At 45.1% G+C, this 24,652-nt stretch overlaps 1 protein-coding gene across 8 annotated transcripts in view; it reads right to left on the minus strand.

Annotated features, from left to right (window-relative positions):
* Positions 1 to 760: 760 nt before the first annotated feature.
* The window catches only part of LOC140188712 (polyhomeotic-like protein 2), a 237,767-nt gene continuing 213,875 nt past the window's right edge, over positions 761 to 24,652 (minus strand). For 7 of the 8 annotated variants that reach the window (XM_072245266.1, XM_072245263.1, XM_072245262.1 and 4 more), the window contains 2 exons: positions 14,822 to 15,068; positions 8,465 to 12,416 (listed from right to left, as the gene is read on the minus strand). In XM_072245266.1, coding sequence (XP_072101367.1) covers positions 12,262 to 12,416; positions 14,822 to 15,068 — 402 coding nt within the window. In that variant the 3' untranslated portion in view covers positions 8,465 to 12,261. Of the gene's footprint in view, positions 4,792 to 8,464; positions 12,417 to 14,821; positions 15,069 to 24,652 lie in introns of those variants that run through there. The other variant, XR_011883363.1, reaches the window with a different exon arrangement.

The raw sequence follows: 24,652 nt of genomic DNA on the forward strand, positions 1-24,652 counted from the left end.
TTGATGGCTTTGTTGCAAAGTTTGCAGACGATAATGAAGATAGGTGGTAGGAGAGGTAGTTTAGGGGAAGTAGAGAGGCTGCAGAAGGACTGAGATATATTAGGAGAATGAGGAAAGAAATGGCAGGTAGAATAGTTTTGGGAAGTGTATGGTCATGCACTCTAGTAGAAATGAAAAGGTAGACTATTTTCTAAATGGAGAGAAAATACAAAAAACTGAGATGCAAAGGGACCTGGGAGTCCTTGAGCAGGATTCCCGAAAGGTTAATTTGCAGGTTGAGTCTGTGGTGAGGAAGACAAATACAGTGTTGCATTCATTTCAAGAGGACTAGAATATAAAAGCAAGAATGTAGTGTTGATAATTTGGAAAGCACTGGTGAGGCCTCACTTGGAGTATAGTGAGCACTTTTGGGCCCCTTATCTTAGAAAGGATGTGTTGAACTGGAGAGGGTTCAAAGGAGGTTCACAAAAATATTCCAGGATTGAATAGCTTGTCATATGAAGAGCATCAGATGGCTCTGGGCCTGTATTCACTGGAATTCAGAATGAGGGGTGACCTCATTGAAAACTATCGAATTGCGAAAGGCCTTGATAGAGTGGATGTGGAGAGGATGAGTCTAAGACTGGAGGACACGTCCTCAGAATAGAGGGGTGTCCTTTTAAAACGGTGATGAGGAAAAATTTCTTAATCCTGTCACAATGGCGGGGCATTGGGAGCAAGGGTGGACCCAAATGCAAGACACATCTTGTGAGGTTAATTAAATTTAGTTTATTGTTTGATATCAGCAGAGCTAGGCAGGAGCAGGAGTAGCGAACTGGACAAGGACTGCGGACTACGACTAGGCTGGGACCAAGGGTTTGGGCTACGACTCAGAATCGGCTCCCAGAACTAGAGGAGACATTAAGAGGCTAGGGTATGGACTCCAAGCCCGAGACTGGGCAAGGACCCAGTACCCGGGTCTTGCCTCGGGCTCGGACCCCAGAACCAAGCATGGACATGACATAGGCTAGGGAGAGGAGGAACATGGGAACACAGAGCCTTGGTCTCAGGGAGCAGGTACATGGAACCATGGACACATACACAGAACACAGAGTTGGGACCCCTCCTTGGGTACAGGACATAGGGCCAGGACTCACACACAGAACAGAGAGCCAGGACCCCTCCTTGGGTACAGGACATAGGGCCGGGACTCATGACCCTCTGCGGGGCAACGGCAAGACGGCCTGACCTACCCCACGGAGGCAGGGACAAGACACGACAAGACATGACCCCCGTGGGCAATGGCAAGATGGCCAGACTTACCCCACGGAGGCAAGGATCAGACAAGACAAGACATGACCCCCCGTGGAGCAACGGCAAGACGGCCAGACTTACCCCACGGAGGCCAGGACAAGACCAACACGAATGAACACCAGACATTACCTATCTAGCTCCGGTGATGGAACTAGACCGAAGTGCAGGCAGGGGCTGCAGACGAGGGCTAGAGGCGAGAGGGGCAGAGAAGGGATTCAGACAAGGGGGTAGGACAGGAATCACAGACCGCCAGGGCCAGGACTTGACTTGGAGCTTGAATGCTGCCGGGGCCAGGACTTGACTTGGAGCTTGAATGCCGTCAGAGCCAGGACTTGACTTGGAGCCTCCGGGTAGTGCCGAGCTCTCGACTCGGCCCGGGAACAGTAGACATCGGCTCTTGATTCTCTCCGGCGGGTTAACTGACGGACCCACCTTGATGAGGAAACTTTGCAGGCTCGCTTCGGCAAGGTAACTGGACAGGGTTGCTCCAGTGATGAAGGGCGAAATACCGGCACTCGCTTCGGCAGAGACTAGGCTTGCTCTGCCCAGATAACATCGGCACACCGTACCTTTGATGACTTTGCAGACGCTCCCGCGCCGAACGGCTGAAAGCCGGAGAATATAAACTACCGGTTCAGCTGAGCGTTAATTGCCTCTAATCACCAAAGTCGAGGGACACGGGAAAACAGGGAATCAAGGGTCCGGATTGTAACATAAACAAGGTAAATTTAAAGGGATCCCGATCCGGACCATGACAAATCCAGAAAGTGGTGAATCTGTGGAATTCATTGTCACAGGCAGCTGTGGAGGCCATGTCTTTATGAATATCTAAGGCAGAGGTTGATAGATTCTTGATTGGTCTGGGCATGAAGGGATACGGGAGAAAGCAGGAGATTGGGACTGAGAGGAAAATTGGTGGAACAAACACGATAGGCCAAATGGCCTAATTGTGCTCCTGTATCTTCTGACCTTATGTAATCTACATTGGGATCTTTCCAATTTCAGAGGTCGGTCAGAGCACAGTTGTGATGCCTTTTTCCGTCGAGCTGATGACCATTAGAGGGGGTTTTAATTTTTCCATTTAATTTAGAGATATAGCATGGTGACAGGTCCTTCTGGCCCAACAAACCTGCTCTGCCCTATCACATTCACGTGAGCAATGAGCCAGTGTGCCTTTGGACTGTGGGAGGAAACCAGAGCACCCGGAGAAAACCCACGCCATCATGGACAGAATGCACAAACACCTTACAGTCAGCAGCCGGATTTGAATTTGGTCGCTTGGGCTGTAATAACACTGGGCTAACCTTGGGCTGTGATAGCGTTGGGCTAACTGCACAGCCTTTGTGCTGTAATAACGTTGGGCTAACCTTGGACTGTAATAACACTGGGCTAACCTTGGGCTGTAATAACGTTGGGCTAACCTTGGGCTGTAATAACGTTGCGCTAACTGCTCGGCTACTGCGTTGTCCCCCTTTTCAATGCAGCTGGAGTGGGGCTTTGGAGCAAGAGTTCTGCCTCAACTCAGAATCAGAATCAGGTTTAATATCACCGGCATACATCGTGAAATTTGTTGTTTTGTGGCAGCAATACATTGCAATTCATAATAAAATCATAAATTATGATAAGAAATATTTCAAAAATTAAATTAAATAAATAGTGCAAAAAGAGAGCAAATAATAATGAGGTAGTGTTCATGGGCTCATTGTCCATTCAGGAATCTGATGAAGAACCTGTTCATGAAACACTGAGTGTGCGTCTTCAGGGCTCTGTACCTCCTCCCTGATGGTAGCAATGAGAAGAGCACATGTCCTGGGTGATGGGGTCCTTAACGATAGATGCTGCCTTTTTGAGACATCACCTTTTGAAGGTGTCCTCGTTGCTGGGGAGGCCGGTGCCCTTTCTGCAGCTCTTTCCAGTCAGAGTTCTTCCCCATTCAGCCACGGCAGACACATGGGACCAAAGTAGGTAATATGTTTTTCAAAGAGTCCTGTGTAATATTCTCAAGGTTAAATGGTAAGTTATGGAGGAGCACTGAGGATGATAAATCTAATGGGACAGAGTACACATCAAACATGATTTATTGCTGTGTTGCAAGACATCAGTCAGTGCTGTTGTGCACAGAGCTAGTCATCTTGCCAGATGGAGCATTTAATTTCTCTTGAGAATGCCGAGGAATGACGCTATTACAGCTCGGGGCATCAGAGTTCGGAGTTCAATTCTGGAGTCATTTGTAAAGAGTCTGTACATTCTCTCCATGGAATGCTTGGGTTTCCTCCGGGTGCTCTGGTTTCCTCCCACAGTCCAAAGACATACTGGTTGGCAAGTTAATTGGTTGTTGTAAATTATCCCGTGATCAGGCTAAGATTAAATTGGGAGTTCCTTGGTGCCAAGGCCCAAAGGTTCGGAAGGGCCTACTCCATTGTATCTCAATAAATTGAAGCAGTCAGGTGGCTGTCTTGAAAAGATTTGTGGAGAATTAATGGCTGTTTCCTGTTTCTATAACAGCAACATCTCTGACTTAGTTTTGCTTTTGATGAATGGAATGTTGTACCCAGGCAAAGATCCTCTCCAAGGATCGTCAGTTTGCCATGGTGGAAAGGCTTGTGGGTTCCTGAGATCCTGAGAGTGATGCCAACTGTAGTTTACCCACCTGCCGCTTAGCTCCTGATAAAGGTGAAGGGAGCGGTCAGTGTGACACTATTACAGCTCAGGGCATCAGTCACAGAGCAATCCCACCAAGACCAGAGATGGAGCTGGTGGAAAATGAGGACACATCACAACAGCAGTGAAGGTGGAGGAAGGCTGCACCAGTGAAGGGTCCCCAGTCTGCCACTGGACCCTGACCCTGATCTGTCAAGGACCGTGTGGTGGCTGCCCATGCATCAGCCTCCCCACGTTAAACAAAGTCACGCACAGGCAATCTCCATTAACGGAATCCACCCGAACATCCCGGTTATGTGGATCCCGGATCGGCCTCTATGGTCACCTGAGGACCCACCAATAGACAACCCCTACGGACACCCAAGGACCCACCAATAGACAACCCCTACGGACACCTGACGACCCACCAATAGACAACCCCTACGGACACCCAATGACCCACCAATAGACAACTTACGGTCACCTGACGGCCCACCAAAGACAACCCGTACAGACACCTGATGACCCACCAATAGACAACTCCTATGGCCACCTGAGGGCCCACCAATAGACAACCCCCTACAGACACCTGAGGACCCACCAATAGACAACCCCCACAGCCACCTGAGGACCACCAATAGACAACTTCTACAGCCACCTGAGGACCCACTAATAGACAACCTCTAAGGCCACCTGAGGACCCACTAATAGACAACCTCTAAGGCCACCTGAGGACCCACCAATAGACAACTCCTTTCAGAATATCATACTCACCTTGAGTGATCTCACTACTACTACATAAGTGAGGAAAGTCACCTCTGTCATCTGGTGCTGAGTGTCCATGAAGCAGGTACAGTGCTGGAAGGAAACACAGAACCATTATAGGAAGGAGTGGAAGCTTTAGAGGGTGTGCAGAGGAGACTTTCCAGGATGTTGCTTGGAATAGAGAGCATGTCTTAGGAGGAAAGGTTGAGCAACCTAGGGCTTTTCTATTTTGAGATACAACTTGATAGAGGTGTACAAGATGATAAAAGGCATAGATAGAGAGGACAGTCACGAGGCTTTTTCCCAGGGTGGAGATAGATAATACGAGGGGCCATAACTCTAAGATGATTGGAGTGAGTTCTCTCCCCACCATTAAGCACATCTACAAGAAGCACTCCCATAAGGAAGCAGCATTCATAATCAAACACTGCCCCACACCCCCAGCACCACCCAGTCCATACCTTCTTCTCATTACTGCCATCATGAAGGAGGTATAGAGATCTTGGGTCCCACACCACCAGGTTCGGGAACAGTTATTACCCCTCAACCATCAGGCTCCTGAACCTGATAACTTCACTCACCTCAACTCTGAACTGACTCCACAACCTATAGATTTTCTTTCAAGTCTTCTACAGCTCATGTTCTCACTATTTTCTATTTATTTATCATCTTATTTTTTGTTGTCAATCTTTGTTTTTATGTAGTTCTTCATTGATTCTAAAATATTTATTTAGCCTGCTACGAATGCCTACAAGAAAGTAAACTTCAAGGTAGTATATAGTGACCTACTTTGATAGTCTTTAACAATAAGGTGATAGGATAGGGATGAGGGGCTGAATGGCTCAGGCTTGCGCCCTATAATGTGTTCAGGTGTATTGGATTGGTTAAGTACAACACCCGAGGGAAACTGGATGGGATTTACAACATGGTTATACTCACATCATTCTACAGATGTGCAGTGTGTGCACCCTAACAAGCTGCATCACTGTGTGGTACAGGATCTGCACTACGGTGGACAGGAAGATTCGTCAACAGATAGTCAAAACTGCCAACGCATCACCAGCACTAGCCCACTCACCATCAAGGACGTATATACAGAAAGGTGTTGGTAAAGGGCCTGTAACATCATGAAGGATCCCACCCACCCTGCTCATGGGCTGTTTATCCCACTGCTGTCAGGGAGGAGGCTACAAAGCACCCACGCCAGGATGCTTCGCTCTATGACAAGAGATGAATATTGGCTTAGCTTACAGCCTCTAAGTCTCAGCAGTGAATAAAAAAAAAACTGCAAACCCACTCCTGTCAGGGATGAGTTCATATAACATCCACACCAGGACCACCAGACTCAAAAACAGTTACTTTCCCCAAGCAGCAAGGCTGATCAACACCTCCACACACTAACCCACCCCTCCACACCCCCAACCACCACTACTTTATCATTTCCTGTCAGTCACCTTATGTAAAGACATATCAAGCTGCAGTAAATCCAGGCAACTGGACGTTGTGTTGCATAGAGGACTTTTCAAGACTCATCCGGAAGGCCTAGTTTATAAGCTGGAAAACTACCACCATGGATTCGAACTGAAGAGGTCTCTCTCTTGGATGAGTGGCAAAATGTCTTCTAGACAACACAGCAAGTCAGTCCATTTGCCTTGATTTACTACTGTTTGATATACAATGACTGACCGAGAACCTTCATAGACTTATGTATAGATATTCCCATGCCCAGTGTCACTTTATGGACATACAATCAATGTATATAAGCTATTTTATATATTTATATTTATTATTTTGTTCATTATCTTATTGTGTTTTTATGTGGCATTGGATATGGAGAAACAATTATTTCATTCCCTTCTAGATTTGAGTACTGGAAATGACATTAAAGAACCTGGAAGTTCGGGAAAATTTCTTTAAGTGTCTAATACCTGAAACATTAATTGTTTCTCTCTGCACAGATGCAGACAAACCTGCTGAGTTTCCAAACATTTTTATTTCAGGCTTTCAGCATCTTCGGTATTTTTGCTCTCGTATGTAAAATTGACCTGCGGTTACAGGCTAGATTTGTTGTTGTTCAGTCGTTAAGTTGAGTCCGACTCTTCCTGGACTCCTGCACACCAAGCCCTCTTTTCCCGTGTACTTGCACAAATATCTCAAGTCAAATGTTACCCTTACGTGGGGAAGAGTGCATCATTACAAACACCAGACGCCATCCCTCAAGGTTAGATAAAGCACAATTTGTGATGGTAGTTTATTGTGGGCAGGAGGTACAACAGTTTCAAAGCTTCTGGAGGTGTGAATGGCAAGAGGTAATACAGTTTACGCTTCCTATCATTGTTCTTTTACTTGCTTATTTAGAGATGCAGCGCAGAAAGTATTCCAGCCCAAACAGCTGCGCACCTGGTTGTAAATCACACAACGATTTACAATGACCAATTAACCTACTAAATCAGAGCCATTCCTCCAGACGAGTGTTCCTAGGTTCAAATCTGGCTGGCTCGTTGCACGCTTTCCATCATTAAAAAACTCAGCTTCGTAAAAAAAAAGACAAAAACAGCAAGGTTGCTGCCCGACAACAATTAACCTACTAACCGGTATGGGTTCATCCTGGAGGGGTGGGGGAACTGGATCACCCGAAGGAACCCCCGTGGTCACTGGGAGGATGTACAAACTTCTTATCGAGGATGCCGGAATTGAACTCCGGAGTCCTCGGGCGACGGGCGGTGTTCTATCAACCCTTTCGGCCACTGAGGTTGGGGGAGACTAGAACTAGCAGTCACGCATTCAGGGTGAAATGCAAAACATTTAAGGGTGAACCTGACGGGGAACTTCACTCAGAGTGTGGAACAAGCTGCCAGTGAAAGTGGCGGAATTGGGATCTATTGCGACACTTAAAGAGTAATTTGGATAAGTACATGAACGGGAGGGGTATGGTTCAGGTGCAGATCGATGGGACTAGCCAGATTAATTGTTCAGCACAGACTAGATTGGCTGAAGGGCCTGTTTCTATGCTATGACTCTGACTTTTATAATGGTAGCACAGTGGTTAACGTTATGTTATTACAAGAGTCAGCAACGAGTTTGATGCCCGTCGTTGTCTGTGAGGAGTTTGTACGTTCTCCCCGTGACTGTGTGGGTTTCCTCCACATTCCAGTTTCCTCCTGCATTCCAAAGACGTACGGGTTAGCAGGTGAATTGGTCATTGTAAATTGTCTTGTCATTAGGCTAGGGTTAAATAGGTGAGTAGGTGGGTTGCTGGGCAGACGGAGACGCCTGTTCCAGGTTGTATCTCTAAATAAAATAATCGATTGGTTGTTGAATTTCTCAGGAGAGGAATGCAAAGCTGGATCGCTCGATTCGTCAGGACAACATGCCATTCTCAGACCACAGGCTGCTTTTGTTCCAGAGCTGTCACCCCCCCCCCCCCATTCTCAGACCACAGGTTTCGGGGAGAAGGGGGTTGAGAGCGTAGTGGTCAGTGCAGTGCGAACACAACTCGGCCAGTTTGGAGTTCAACTCCGGTGTTGTCTGTAAGGAGTTTCTTCCCACATAGCAGTTAGCAGGTTAATTGGTGATTGTAAGTTGTCCTGTGATTAGGCTGGGGTTAGTTAGGTGGTTTGTTGGGCTTGGTCTGTGCTGTATCTCTAAATAAAAAAAAAATCAGCCAAGATGGAACGGTGGAGCAGGCTTGAGGGGCCGAATAACTTAATTCTGCTCCTATGGCTTATAGTCGTATGGATAGGGGTTTATTTAAGACATCTCCCAATTTGACAAGAAAAAATTCCTTTAGTTTTATAAAAATACATAAATGAAAGACAGTAATTCATAGATTTAAATAATGCTTAAAAAACTACAAACAAATTACAATACAAAATCATTCACAGGAGCAACAGAATTCAAGTGTGACTCAGACAGAAGTGTGGCCACATCACAGCTTCCTCCTACAAGAAATAGTCTTAGAAAGCACCAAGAATAGGTAACAAAGTGAGTGTTCAGCTGTCTCCAGTTGTCCCCAAAGCTTCTCCCTTTGTTATGCTGAAAATGCTAACCGTCCCTACAAAGAACAGATGGAAAGGGGTCACAGAAATCACCCGACAACAGACTGGATCGAGCCAGACATTCTTTGTTGTATTGCCACACAATAGGAAAGGAACTGTGTGGCAGTGCGCTTCCAAACTTCAGCCTGAGTGATTTCAATCTACTTTGCAAGCAGGTTACAATGTGTTACCAGCTCAGGGCGAATCTCCAGCCATCAGATACTAAATGCACCGTGATTACAATTTACCAGTCTTTAAGAGGGGCTCCCAAGACCTTTGCAGAAGAAAGCATTGTATTGTAGTGGCAAAGACGAGGGTGAAGGACAAACCAGCGTTCAGCTCTCTACTCCGAGTGAGGCTTCACTCACCTCAGCGCTGAACTGAGTTTGCAGCTGTGGCCTGCAGCCACCGGCACCCACCTCAGCACCGAATTGGCCCCGTGGCTGTGGCCTGCAGCCATCGGCACTCACCTCAGCACCGAACTGACTCCATGACTCTGCAGTTCATGTTCCCTGTTATTCGTTTACTTTTTAAAAACTGTTTGTATGATTTGTTCCTTTTTTTGCACATTGGATGTTTGACAGTCTCTTGTGTGTGCTTTTTTGTGGATTCTATTGTTTTATGGCTGCCTGGAAGATGATGAATTTCAAGGTTGTATATGGTATAAATACTCTGACAATAAATGTACTTTGAACTTTTTGTGATTATCCATGTCTATTAAATTTTAACTTCAAGGCAATAGCTGCACAGCCTTTCTGAAAATCTGGTTACCTGGGCATGTGAAGACTAAACTTCCACTTTTCCTTCTGGCATTTAAGGTAACTTGGTGTTGCTTTAAGGACCAAAAAAAATCTTGTTATGAATATAAAGATTCAGAGATTGATATGTTCTTGATTAGACATGGCATCCAAGATTATGGGGAGAAGGCCAGGAACTGGGGTTGAGGAGGAGAATAAAAAAGGATCAGCAATGATTTAATGGTGGAGCAGACTCGATGGCCCAGACGGCCTCATTCAGCTCCTATGTCTGATGGTCTATGGTCTTATAAAGGTGGCAAAGACTATTTCTCCCCTCTTTTTGCACTACCCATTTAATTTAATTTTTTAATATATACTTATTGCAATGTAATGCTGCTGCAAAACAACACATTTCTCGATGCATGCCAGTGATGTTAAACCAGATTTGGATTCGGATGGACTGATATTGGATCTCTTTTTAAATTGCAGTCGGGTGTTATCAAGATAAAGGACTGGGATTTAGAAATTTATCCAGGGTGGTGACACAAGAGCAGGGACTGTAGAATTAGTCTTTAATACTCAGTGCAATGAAGGAACGGCTGAGAATTAAGTGCCCGGCAAGGAAAGGCACCATTTTAACGATCTCTGCATAAATATTGAATCTTTGCATGGTATCACCAAAACAAACTCAACACGCTGAACAGATGCTGAAATCCAGAGTAACACATACAAAATGCTGCAGGAGCTCAGAAGGTCAGGCAGCATCTATGGAGAGGAATAATGAAGAGTCAATGTTTTGGGCCGAAACCCTTTATCAGGACTGGGAAAGTAGGGGGGAGATGCCAGAATGAAAAGGTGGGGCCAGGGGAAGAAGGTAGCTAGAAGACGATAGGTGAAGCCAGGTGGGTGGAAAAGGTAAAGGGCTGGAGAAGTAGAAATGTGATAGGAGAGGAGGGTGGACAATGGGAGAAAGAGAAGGAGGGGCACCAGGGAGAGGTGATGGGCAGGTGAGGAGAAGAGGTAAGAGGCTAGAGTGAGAAATTCAATAAGAGGAAAATCAGAGGGGAAAAAATTACTGGAAGGTGGAGAAATCGATGTTCATACCCCAGTCAAGTCCTGGGATGTCCGGTCTAGTTCAGTGGAACTGCTGGACGACTGGTCGCTATAGAGGGGTGTGGAGGGCTATGGTTCAGGTGTAGGTCAACGGGACAAGGCAGAATTATAGTTTGGCACTGATCAGATGGGCCAAGAGGGCCTGTTTCTGTGCTGTAGAGCTCTGTGACTCTACAATGCCCATGGCTGAGCAGGACAGGAGGACTGCAGCCTTGAGCTCTGACTCACGGCTCTGTGTCAGCCAGCTTCATCATGGGCACTAGCCTCACCAGCATCAAGGCCATCTTCAAAAGGCGATGCCTCAAAAAGGCAGCATCCATCATTAAGGACCTCCATCACCCTGGACATGCCCTCTTCCCATACCACCATCAAGGAGGAGGTACAGGAGCCTGGAGACACACACAATATTTCAGGAACAGCTTCTTCCCCTCCGCCATCAGATATCTGAATGGGTATTGAACCCATGAACACCACCTCATTACTTCCTCCCCCACCCCTACATTTTGCACCATTTATTTAATGTTATTTTCTTTTTTTATATAAATTTCTTATTGTAATTTATAGTTTTAAAAATTATTACGTATTACAATGTACTGCTGCCGCAAAACCACAAATTTCACAACATATGCCAGTGAAATTAAACCTGATTCTGATTCAGAGGTGAAGGGGAGTGGAGATGTGTGGGGGAAATCAGTGATAAATCTGCTGATACAGGGGTATGCAGTGGTGCTGTGCACACCGGACATTGGGATCTATAGAAATCTGTCTCCCCGTTCACATAATCCGCAGATTCCCTCTGCCCAGAATCAAACTGGGTGGAGGGGGGGGTGCAGGGGGTTAGACAGATAGACAGCATCTGAAGAATATTATGGACAGGTCATTGAATCCACAGTCCTCCCCGTCCCAACCTCTGGAGAACCAAGGTTTATATCAGAAATCACAGCAGTCTGATCTGTTCAGCTGCGTAATGGAGTCTGTGGGGGAGACTGGTTCAGAAAAGTGTCCTGAAAGAGTAATAGACAGAAATCCCGGCAGGAAGTTAGACCTTCACCGCGTGAGGAAGCACAAACACATGCGGCTCAGTCATGGGCACCGTGTGAGCACTCTAGAAACCGCATGTCCACATGGAAACCTCATCACCCTGCATTAAACAGTTACAAAGAGTAGTTTTACAGTAACAATTTGTGATTCCAGGCACATTATAAGATCATAGAATGGATCTGTTGATTATCAAACCAATCTAAAGAAAGCCTAATCTCTAAACATGCTGATCCAAACAGAAACCAACCTTGGGACAGATCTATATCCAGAAAAGCAGTTCTCTTCAGCTACATAATCACTGGTGGAGTTGCAGTACAATGGTCGGTAAAAAGTTATCTTCGAAACACTCGATGTATTGGCTCATCTGGTGAGATGATTCTTTCAGCCAACGTTCCTGTCTTTATTGTTACCACTGGGATAGCACCATGTAAATTCCTTGAATGGGACACATTGTACCCAGACTGCAGGCTTCTCATGAAGCCAATAGTTTGATAGCGTGCTCGCTCTACTCTGGAGCACCCGCACCTCAATTCTCTTTGCAAAGACCACCAGCATCTACAGTGACCAGAATCCTCGGCTTTAAGATTAACTGCCACTTGGAGCACCAAAGTTCCACAACGCTTCCAGGGTTTTGGTTAGGAATCCTTCAGCATGCTGATCCTTGCGTAGATTTTCAGGGCAGGTCCTAGCTTAATGTTCATGGCGCTCATCAGGTGATCTTCTTTCAGCAGCAGAAGGGCCTGCCCATCAATCTCCTGGGCACGAAACTCGTCAGCAATCTCCTGGCAACCTAGGAGCAAAACAGAACACGGAGTTTACCACCCAGACAGTTACACGGAGTGCCCAGGGATGTTCTCACTAGGTGTTCTCACCCGTTTGTCAGTGCCTTCGGGATAAAGATTAGCTTTACTTGTACCTTGCACATTGAAACATACAGTGAAATGCATCGTTTGCATCAACGACCAACACAGTCCGAGGATGTGCTGGGGGCAGTCAGCAAGTGTCGCCATGCTTCTGGCACCAACATAGCGTGCCTGCAACTCACTAACCCCAACCCGTATGTCTTTGGAATGTGGGAGGAAACCAGAGCACCCGGAGGAAACCCACACAGTCACGGGGTGAATGGACAAACTCCCTACAAGCAGCAGTGGGGATTCAACCCTGACCTTTACCGTTCAGCGATCAGGCTCTTGAACCAGTGTGGATAACTTCATTCGCCTCAACACTGAACTGACTCCACAACCTATGGATTTGCTTTCATGGACTTTACAACTCATGCTCTCAGATTTATTTATTTATTATTATTATCATTATTTGTGTTTTTTTTATTTGCATGGTTTGCGGCCTTTTGCACATTGGCTGTTTATTAATCTTTGTGTGTGGTTTTTCATTGATTCTACTGTGTCTTTGTTCAACTGTGAATGCCTGCAAAAAATGAATCTCAGGGTAGTATATGGTGACATAATTCGCACTTTGGTAATTCACTTTGAACTTTGAATCTTTTGATCACTGGCACTGTAAAGCATTGCTCTAACTGCCATGTTATCGTACCATGACGACACTACCTAGCTCACTTTTACAAATGAGTATTAAATTAAAATGTTCAATCCTTGCATTGCAATCAGAAAGGCAGAAAGCTGCAGATGCTGCTAATCTGAAACTAGAAACTAGTTAGTCCTGACGAAGAGTCTCAGCCTGAAACGTCGACTGCACCTCTTCCTACAAATGCTGCCTGGCCTGCTGCGTTCACCAGCAACTTTGATGTGTGTTGCTAGAAACTAGAAATTGGTTTCTACAAGTTTTAGACATTGCTGCAAAACTAGAAACACTAGAAATACTGAAATCTTAGGGTCATGTCCCTCAAAGTCTCTGCGCAAGTTGATGGGGTTGTTAAGGAGGCATGTGGTGTGTTGACCTTCAATAGTCAGGGGATTGAGTTCAAGGACCATGAGGTAATGTTACAGCTCTATAAAACCCTGGTTACACCACACTTGAAATATTGTGTTCAGTTCTGTTCACCTCCAATATAGAAAGGATGTGGAAGTTTTAGAGAGGGCGCAGAGGAGATTTACCAGGATGCTGTCTGGATTACAGAGCGTGTCTTGTGAGGACAGGTTGAGCAAGGTACGTCTTTTCTTTCTGGAGCGCAGGAAGGTGAGAGGCGTCTTGATAGAAGTGTACAAGACGATAAGAGACATCAACAGAATGAACAGACAGTGCCTTTTTCTCAGGATGGAAACGGCCAATACGAGGGAGCATAATTTTAAGGTGACTGGAGGGAAGTATAGAGGGGGTTGTCAGTTTTTTTTAAATACACACAGTGGTGGTATGTGGAATGCATTGTCTTAGAAACATTTAAGAAACTCTTAGACAGACACATGGATGGTAGAAAAATAGAGCGCCATGTAGGAGGGAAGGGATAGATTGATCTTGGAATTTGGCCCATCTAGTCTGTGCAGAAGGATTATTCCATACTGTAGTCCTCCACAGTTCCTTTAGGTTGTCATAACCGGGCGGGGGCCCGCTACCTGTTAAATGCTCCTAATGGCGTGCATCTCAAATAGCCACCGACAACCAAATCCAGCTCGAGGCCTTCACGTAAAGCCAATTCTACTGATAGGAGAAGCTTCACAGGCAGGTTACTAATGCCTTAAATTTATTCACTCTGGTTAGATGGAGCTTGTATGCTGTGGTTGGCAACTCATCTAGAAGGAAATCTCTGATCTCAAACCTCCACTGCCTTGCTGCTGTACCCCCTCATGGGGAAGGCTTCGGGAGTAAACTCTGAGGAAAACTCCGGAGCTGGAGTCCCTAAGGCAGTCTATACTGAGTTCAATACTGACTGGCAACTCCTGTGATGCCACTGGTGCCAGACTCTATCGGTCTCTGCCGTTCCTTTGGATTCATCAGCTGCGTGGAGAAGGGGAGCCTGCTGCACGGGCAACAGCTTGCTCTCCATCTCATACTGCCCAGGCTTGTGCTTAGTCATAGTCATACTTTATTGATCCGCAGGGAAATTGGGTTTTGTTACAGTTGCACCAACCAAGAATAGAGTTTGACAGGTAGGATGCAACATCCACGGTAAACTACAGCCCATGGAAGACCTTGGTCAATGTTCTATGAGTCTATGAAGCCACCCACTATTCATTTCAATTCCTCCCCCAGCGATAAATCTGCCCGTCACTCAAGCGTTACCTGGCAGCGAGCGGATGAATTCACACACGTCCTCCACGTTCCACTTGGTGGGGTCGCTGGGCAGGAAGTGGTGCCCAATCCCCATCAGGTCCCGCATCCTCAGCTCGTGGACATCGAGCTCCCGCTCTGCCTGGCGTCTCCGCGATGTGGAGGAGCTGGCAGAGATTGGCGACAGAGGTTCCTCGTAGCTGGAGTTATCCGACCCTCGGCTGGAGTCCTCCTGACTCAGGCCCACTGTCACTGGCGACTGTTGAGGTAAAGAATGCAAGGTGCTCAGAGCCAAAAGACCATAAGACATAGGAACAAATTACGCCATTCTACCCATCGCATCTGCTCCACCATTCCATCATGGCTGAATTATTAACCCTCTCAACCCCATTCTCTTGCCTTCTTCCTGTAACCTTTGATGCCCTGACTAACCAAGAACTTATCAACCTGCACTTTAAATATACCCAGTGACTTGGTCTCCACAGCTATCAGTGGTAATGAATTCCACAGATTCAGCACCCTCTGGCTGAAGAAATTCCTCATCGCTGTTCTAAAGGGACATCCTTCTATTCTGAGGCTGTGCCCCCTTGGCCCTGGACTCCTCCACTATGGTAAACATCCTCTCCACATTCATTCTATTGAGGCCTTTCAATGAGACCCCTTCCCCCATTCTTCTAAATTCCAGTAAATACAGGCCCAGAGCCATCAAACGCTCCTCAGACATTAACCCTTTCATCCCGGAATCATTTTCATGAACTTCCACTGGATCCTCTCTAAAGCTGGCACGTCCTTCCTTAGATATGGGGCCCAAAACTGCTCACAATACTCCAAGTGCAGTCTGACCAGGGCCTTATAAAGCCTCAGCATCACATCCTTGTTCTTGTATTCTTGTCTTCTCGAAATGAATGCTAACATTGCATTTGCCTTTCTCATCACTAACTCAACCTGCAAGCAAACCTTTAGGGAACCCTGCATGAGGACTCCCAAGACCTTCACACCTCTGATTCTCTGCATTTAGAAAATACTTTATGCCTTTACTTCTTCTACCAAAATGCACAACCGTATGCTTCCCTACTCTATATTCAATCTGCCACTTCTTTGCCCACTCTCCCAAGCTGCATACTGATACACTAGCGATTGTGGCTCAGGTTTCCAAATCTCCACACCCTCACTCTCTCCCCCAACCCTTCTCGCAATCGTTCAGGCTTCCAATGGACCAAAATCTCCCCCAGAACCAAACCAAACCAGCAAAAATGTAATGTCTTGTGGGAGGCACTGAGGCCGCCATCAAAGTCATTTCAGTAAACTGAGATAAAGCTGCTGTCTGCATGCCTTTCAGGTATTCACCTCTCACCTCCCAGCTTCTTACTCCATTCTCCCTTCCCCAACCCACCTGGTCTCACCTATTACCAGCAACCCGCACAAAAAGCTGGTCCGAGACCCTTCATCAGGATCAGCGCAGCCCGAAATATTGACTGTTTATTCATTCATCGACACAGCCTGACCTGCTGAGTTTCCCCAGCATTATGTGCATGTTGTTTGCATGCCTTCCAGACAGATGATATCATACTTCAATAGTACAGAATATTTAGAATTTTATTTTATTTAGAGATACAGTGTGGATCACGCTCTTATGGCCCAATGAACCGCGCAGCCCAGAAATCAATTGTTTAACCCTAGCCTAATTCCAGGACAATTTACAATGACTAATTCACCTACTAACCGGTATGTCTTTGGAATGTGGGGGGAAATTGGCTCACATGAAGTAAACCCACACACATACATCTACATACATCTGAATAGTCTTATAGGTACTGAGAAAGTGCAATGCAAAACCAAGGTGATTGGAGGAAAGTATAGGAGGAGTGTCAGGGTTGGTTAGTTAGTTAGTTATTCATTCATTCATTCATTTATTTATTTAACACAGAGTGGTGGGCTCATGGAATGGCCCGCTAGGGGTGATGGTAGAGGCAAATACATCAGGGCCATTTTAACTCTTAAATAGGCACATTGTTGATAGAAAAATGGAGGCCTATGTGAGAGGGAAGGGTTAGATTGATGTTATAGTAGGTTAGCAGATCGGCATAACATCGATGACTGAAGGGCCTGTACTGGGCCGCAGAGTCACAGAGCACTACGCCACAGAAACAGGCCCTTTGGCCCATCTAGTCCGTGTTGAACTATTATTCTGTCTAGTCCCATCAACATGCACCCAGAGCATACCCCTCCCATCTACCTGCTGTATTGATCCAAATTTCTCTTAAATGTTGAACTGGAAGCCTCATTTAAAGAATTCATTACGGGTTATATGTAAAACTACGTAAATTACATATGTCACCATGCTACCACACTGATATGTGTGCACCTTGCTTAAAGTAAAAACAGGAAGTTAGACTCATCCATCACTGCTCGCCTGTTTTTCTTTCAATTAGTTTAATGTTTTGCAGTCACAAAACATAACAGTGGTGATGAGGTATTTTTAAAATGAACTGGAGATGGCTACCAACCTGCTGAAGTGCATCGAGATGTTCGAGTTAAAAGAGCGCAGCCAGGAACAGGAAGTAAAAAAACAGCATTATATATGTACAGTATCTGAAATACATCTTATGGAAATGTTTGTTTGATGATGAAATTCAATAAAAAATTACAAAAAGAAACAGCACAGCAAGAGCAGCGTCAGTTGAGTTTAAAAAAAAGTTAGTAAATGGAAGAAATCATGAGTTCATAAACTGTGAGTACCAGATGATAAGAATCATTAAAAAAAAGGCAGAAATGGTTGGCTACATCGGAAAGATAGACATATTTGATTACTCAACAGATAATAGGCTCATGTATACTGAGCTAATTGAACACTATTTTGAAGCAAATGGAATATCCAATGAGAAACAAGTACCAATTTTGCTGAGTGCATTGGGTCTAAAGAGATACAGTTTACTTCAAAGATTAACTGCTCCAACCAAGCCAGCAGAAATGAGTTTCGCTGATATTGTGAACGTAATGCTGTAACATTTAGATCCAAAGACATTGTTGATTGCAGAATGCTTTAGGTTTCATAAGCAGAATCAAAAGGAAGGGGAGTCCATTTCAGCATATGTGGTTGAATTAAGAGATTGTCTCAGCATTGTCACTTCAGTAATTGGCTTAATGCTGCACTGAGAGATCACTTAGCTTGGGAATCTTACAAGACAGCCTTCAAAAATGGCTCCTATTGGGAGCACTACTTACATTTAAAAAAGCAGATGAAATTTCTGTATCGATGGAAACAGCAGACTGAGGCGCAATTGAATTGCAGTCAGGAATGAACCGGTCTGGCCAAACAAATTGTGTTACAGTTGTGGCAGGGGCTCATGTGCACCAGGGCAATGCAGAATTAAAGGTGAAGCTTGCAGAAGATGCAACAAAGTAGTACACATACAAAGAGCAGCTTGGGCACACAAACTAAAATGGACTGCTTAGGGAAGAGAAAAAGTTAAGTCCTCAAGTGCAGTTTCAAAAAGAGCACGAATCTGCATGCTGTTGATGAAAAATCTGATGATGATGACAGACACAGGCCGGAGTAGCACTAAGATTTACAAAGTGAAAACTAACAATAGACAATCAACTTGAAAACTATGAAAACTATTTGTTTTTGAGTGTACCATACATGTTAAAAAGTCCAAAGGAATGTATTCCATGATTAATTTACACCAACCAGAAAGTCCAGGGGCCTTATTGGATATCCAACAAAGTAAAATGTTCTTCCTCGCACAAAACGTCAGGATATTAAAAAGTTTTTTTCTGATGTGCATTAATAATACGACTGCTGGGTAGGCCTAAGAGAAAAGACACTGGGTCCAGTTCAAGCTCCACCTTCAGAATCTTTTCCATTTCACCCAAAATATCACTCCAGTATGCCTAAAGTTTGGGACGTCCAAAAACAATGGGTGAGAGTTCCAGTATTTCCTTTACATTTCGAACACATTGGAGAGACCCCCGTCTTAAATTTCGAAAGACGATCTGGAGTTAGATGGGCTCTATGCAGAATTTTGAGTTGCAATGCTTTAGTTCTATTACAAACTGAAATTTTCTTTGCATTATTACAGATGTCTTCCTATTTTTCAGGTGTAATTTCTACTCCCAGCTCTTCCTCCCAGACCCTTCCCAGCTGCTCAGCCTCTCCACAAGAACATTCCCTCAGGATGCTGTAAAAAGTACTAATGGAGACTTCACCCTCAGAACACCCTCTTTTCTATGTCAGAACTATAGAAATCAGTTAACAATGATGTTTTTTCCTGTATATAATCTCTTATCTGAAAGAAACGAAAAAGATCCTAGACAATCAATATGAAGTGAATGGCAAATTATTTAAAATGGAATTGGACACTGGCTCGCCTGTTTGTCATTCTACGAAATGAGTTTGAACGGCATTTCCAAGACACTGAAATGAAGCCTGCAGATAGCCAATTAAGAACTTATATTGGAGAAAAGATAACTCCTGCAGCAATGACATTCATAATAGTGAAATACAACAACCAACATGCCACATTGGGCTTGTGTGTGGTAAAAGTAGGGAGGGCCAGCATTGTGGGGATGTGATTGGGTGAGACTACTACAACTTGACTGGAGATCCATTCATAATTTCCATGCCACATTCCCTACGTTAAAGTCGAGTGAAAGCAAATTAAGGAAGGTACTGCATGATGCCATATCTATCTCCATGCTGAACACCACGAACCATTGCTCTACAGAGGATAAACAGGAGTTGGTGCCCGCCTCTGTGCCTCTGGTTGGTAAGCATACTGGACCAAGGAAGGACCGTGCTGCTCAGAGGAATCATGAAAGTGCCAAAAGCAGTGGTCTGGCTACAACAGTTTTTGTCGGCAACATATCTGAGAAAGCTTCAGATTTGCTAATCAGTTACTTACAAAATGTGACTTGGTTTTAAGCTGGAAGGGAGTTCAAGGAGCTTCAGGAAAGCTGCAAGCATTCAGCCTTTGTGAGTATGAAGAACCAGAATCTACTCTGTGTGCATTACGGTTATTGCATGAACTTCAAGTGGATTCAAAAAGGTGCTTGTAAAAGTAGATGCTGAGACCTAAGCCCAGCTGGATGAATCGAAGGCCAAAAAGAAAGGAGTCAATGGAGATACAAAAACAGAGGATTTGTCAGATCAGATGGTAAAAGATTAATACGAGAATACTCCAGTGAACTAAATGTATCTTCCCAAGATCAAGCTGCACAAACTGAGAAGAAGAAGAAAGGTGCCCAGAGCTGTCAGGACCACTTCCTGCCATTTCAAGAGTCAGCTCCCACACCCAGCACGGAGAAGGCCCCAGAGACTGAGCTTGTTTCACAGCTACATGTCTCACCTGCCAAGCAGAGTGACAACATCCCCCCACTGCCCTCCGGTCAGGAAAGACATTATCCCACACGAGTACAAATCCTCCACAATGATTAAATGTTTAAGCCTGAATGGGACGATTTAAAATTTACTTTGCTGTGGATGTCTGCATAGTAGTTGTATTATCTAGTATACTGTGTATATAGTTGAGATGCATTCTGTATTGATTTGGAGTTTATAGCTTAGCAGAGAGGAGAGTTGTGTATTTAATATTACAGTAATATTTGAGCAATCTTCTTTAATTAAGCATTGTTGTTCATTGAAATAATTTATTATGGGTTATATGTAAAAATAAATTGCATACATCATCATGCTACCATGGGATATGTGTGCACCTCGCTTAGAGTTAACACGAAGTTTTCCTTTGAATTAGTTTAATGTTTTGAAGTTACAAAACATAACAGCAGGAGTGCAGAGATCCTGGAGGGCTGGACATTTCAGAGATCAAGGCCACGCAGGAAGGAACTTCAACACAATGATGAAAAATTTCAAGTTCAGCCTCAAGTGTTAACATTCGAGGATCCATCCTGGGCTTAACATATTGATGCAATTACAAAGGAGGCACGACAGCAGCTATATTACAGTAGGAGTTTGAGGAGAACTGGTATGTCACTGAAGATACTTGCAAGTTTCTATAGATGTACCATGGAGAGCATTCTAACTGCTTACATCACTATCTGGTACAGAGGGGTCACTGCACAGGATCAGAAAAAGCTGCAGAAAGTTGTAAACCCAGCCAGATCCATCGTAGCCTCCCCAGCATCGAGGACACCTTCAAAAGGTGATGCCTTAAAAAGGCAACGTCCATCGTTAAGGACCCACATCACCCAGGACATGTCCCCCTCTCATTCCTACCGTCAGGAAGAAGGTACAGGAGCCTGAAAACACACAGTCAGTATTCCAGGAACAGCTTCTTCCCCTCTGCTATCAGATTTCTGAACAGACAATGAACCCATGAACTCTATTTCACTAATTATTTTATACACTGTTTACACTAATTATTTAATTCATTTACATCTTAACTTACAGTTTTACAACTTACATTTGTAACTTACAGTTTTTATTAACATTTGTAATGTACTCCTGCTGCATTAACAACAAATTTCGTGACTTATGCCAGTGATATTAAACCTGATTCTGAGGTGCTTTAAGGTGGCTGTGATCGTTCCCTAACTCGTATCCTAGGATACCCTGGAGCACCCGCAGGGCAGTTCACTGATATCTCTGGGCTTCCCATCACACAGTTTGTTTACCCAGCTCAGGCAGCGAGAATGCCCAAGCAACTGCTCGACAGAGCGTGGAGACCAGAAGCCCAGTGAACAGACAATGAACCAACACATGAACAATACCCCAGTGTTTTTTTCCCTCTTTTTGCACCACTTATTTAATTTAATTTAGAAACATAGAAAACTTAAAGCACAATACAGGCCCTTCGGCCCACACAGCTGTGCCGAACATGTCCTTATCTTAGAAATTACCTAGGGTTACCATAACCCTCTATTTTTCTAAGCTCCATGTACCTATCCAGGTGTCTTTTAAAAGACCCTATCATTTCCACCTCCACCACTGCCGCCGGCAGCCCATTCCACGCACTCACCACCCTCTGCGTAAAAAACTTACCCCTGACAGCTCCTCTGTACCTACTCATGTATTTCTTATTATAACTTACAGTAATTTTGTATGTATTGCACTGTACTGCTGCCATAAAACAACAAATTTTACAGCATATGTCCTGATAGCAAACCCGATTCTGATAGTGATCCAGTGGACTACAGGCTCTGTGTTGAAGGCAGTTGTTCAAAATTTAACATTCAAGATTGTTTAATGTCAATTCCTGTACACAAGAGTAAAGGAGAACAAAATAATTGTTACTACAGATCTGATACAACACAAAAAAACATGATAAAGAAAACAAAAACAACAAAAAAAACCACAGTAAATATTAATCCATAACATAATTTATACACACAGATTGATTGATTGTCCATAAATTGACGCTAGGCACAGGAGTGTCTGTACACAAGGTGACTGACAGGAAATGATAAAGTAGTGGTGGTTGGGGGTGGGTTGTGGGTGGAGGTGTTGAACAGTCGTACTGCTTGTGGGACAATTGCCAGTGCGTGGCGTCTCTTTATGTGGGGTGGGGAGAGAGAAGCAGCACACGCACACACACGGCTGCGGTGCTGTCAGCCCCCTGGCCCAGGGCCAGGCTCCTTCTGTGGGGTACTTGTGCCTCGCTGAGTCCCCGAATGTCTTTGATTATCCGCCTCTTGTTCTCTTTATTAATCTGAAGGCTGCTATTCTCCAGCACCCCCCTGCTCCGCTCTGCAAACAGCCACCAGCTGCAGCCATTGTCTCTGCAGGGCTTTTCTTCACTCCAGCTCCTATTCAGCGAGGAGAAGCCAGCTGGACGTCTGAACACAATTGCCTACCTCGGAGATGGGCCACAAACACCGGCTTCATTCTCACTGCATGGGGGCCGACCCGCCACAGTCTCATTGTCCTCCAGTGGTTTTAACACTGTACTAAACAAGCCCGATTTCATGATGCAGGCCCACCGTCTCCTGCTTAAACACTTCAGCGTTCAGCATTAAACACCAGGACAGACAGCCAGCTTTCAGTCTTGGCTCTTTGTGTGAGATGTGCCAAAAGAAAAATAATCTGGTCCCAACTCCTCGGCATACGTCCGCACTTCAGCGCTATAAGGACGGTGGTATTAGAGAAAGTAACTGTTCTTTATATATTTTTATTGCTTGGGTAGAAAGGTGTAGAAGTTAAGCTTCTGATACAGGTTGCACTGAGGCAGACAGGAAGGCTCAGCAACAGGTGGTCAAAACTGCCCAACGCATCACCAGCACCAGCCTACCTGCCATCTAGGACACACATACAGAAAAGTGCCGGAAAAGGGCCAATAACATCATGAATGATCCCACCCACCCTGCTCATGGACTATTTGTCCCACTCACATCGGGGAGGAGGCTACGTAGCATCCATGCCAGGACCACCAGACTCAAAAAGAGTTACTTTCCCCAAGCAGTAAGGCTGATCAACACCTCCACCCACTAACCCACCCCTCCACACCCCCAACCACCACTACTTTATCATTTCCTGTCAGAGTCACCTTATGTACAGAGTCTCCTGTGCCAAGCATCACTTTATGGACATGCAATCAATCTGTGTATATAAGCTATCTCATGTGTTTATATTTGTTATGTTTTTTTTATTATTATTGTGTTCTTTATCTGATTGTTTTTTTTTGTGCTGCATCCAATCTGAAGTAACAATTATTTCTTTGCTCTCCTAACAATAATATTGCTAGCAGTAAGTTCTATTCCTCACTCTTGACTTCTGAAGATCTTTTGGATCACAAAAGTATCCAGACCCAACAGTTCCCACCGGAACATCCCACAGTGCTTCGACCTGGAGTTCCACCGGAACATCCCACAGTGCTAGGATCCGAGTTCCCACCGAATCATCCCACAGTGCTTGGACCTGGATTCCCAACGGAACATCCCAGAGTGTTTGGACACGGATACCCAATGGAACATCCCAGAGTGTTTGGATCTGGATTCCCAATGAAACATCCCACAGCGTTTGGACACGGATTCCCAATGGAACATCCCACAGTGCTTGGACCCGGATTCCCACTGGATCATCCCACAGTGTTTGGACATGGATTCCCAATGGAACATCCCACTGTGCTTGGACCTGGATTCCCACCCGATTATCCCACAGTGCTTGGACCCGGATTCCCACCGGAACATCCCAGTGTTTGGACACGGATTCCCAATGGAACATCCCACAGTGTTTGGACCTGGATTCCCACCCGATCATCCCACAGTGCTTGGACCCGGATTCCCACCGGAACATCCCACAGTGTTTGGACCCGGACTGCCAATGGAACATCCCACAGTGCTTGGACCCGGATTCCCACCGGAACATCCCACAGTGCTTGGATAAGTCATAGGAGCAGAATTAGGCTATTCAGCCCAGTCTTCACCGCCATTCAATCATGGCCGATTAATTATGCCTCTCAACCCCGCCCTCCTTCCTTCTCCCTGTAACCTTTGACAACCTCACCAATCAAGAACCTGTCAACCTTCACAATGACTTGGCCTCCGCAGCCATCTGTGGTGATGAATTCCAGAGATTCACATCCCTCTGGCTAAACAAATCCATCCTTATCTCTGTTCTAAATGGATGTCCCTCTGTTCTGAGGCTGTGCTCTCTGGTCCTAGACTCCCCCAATATAGAAAACGTTCTCTCTACATCCACTCTATCTAGGCCCTTCACCATTCAGTAACTTTCAATGCGATCCCCCCCCTCATTCTTCTAATCTCCAGTGATCAATTCCTTCCATGCTGGGATCAGGAGTCCCTTGGGATCAGTTTTCTCAGTTTTGGGATGTACATTCCTCCGGGATCTGACCCGTCTGTGCTGGGATATGGGGTCCTTTTGAATCT

This window comes from Mobula birostris, chromosome 27, assembly GCF_030028105.1.
Source record: "Mobula birostris isolate sMobBir1 chromosome 27, sMobBir1.hap1, whole genome shotgun sequence".
NCBI classification, from domain to species: Eukaryota; Metazoa; Chordata; class Chondrichthyes; order Myliobatiformes; family Myliobatidae; genus Mobula; species Mobula birostris.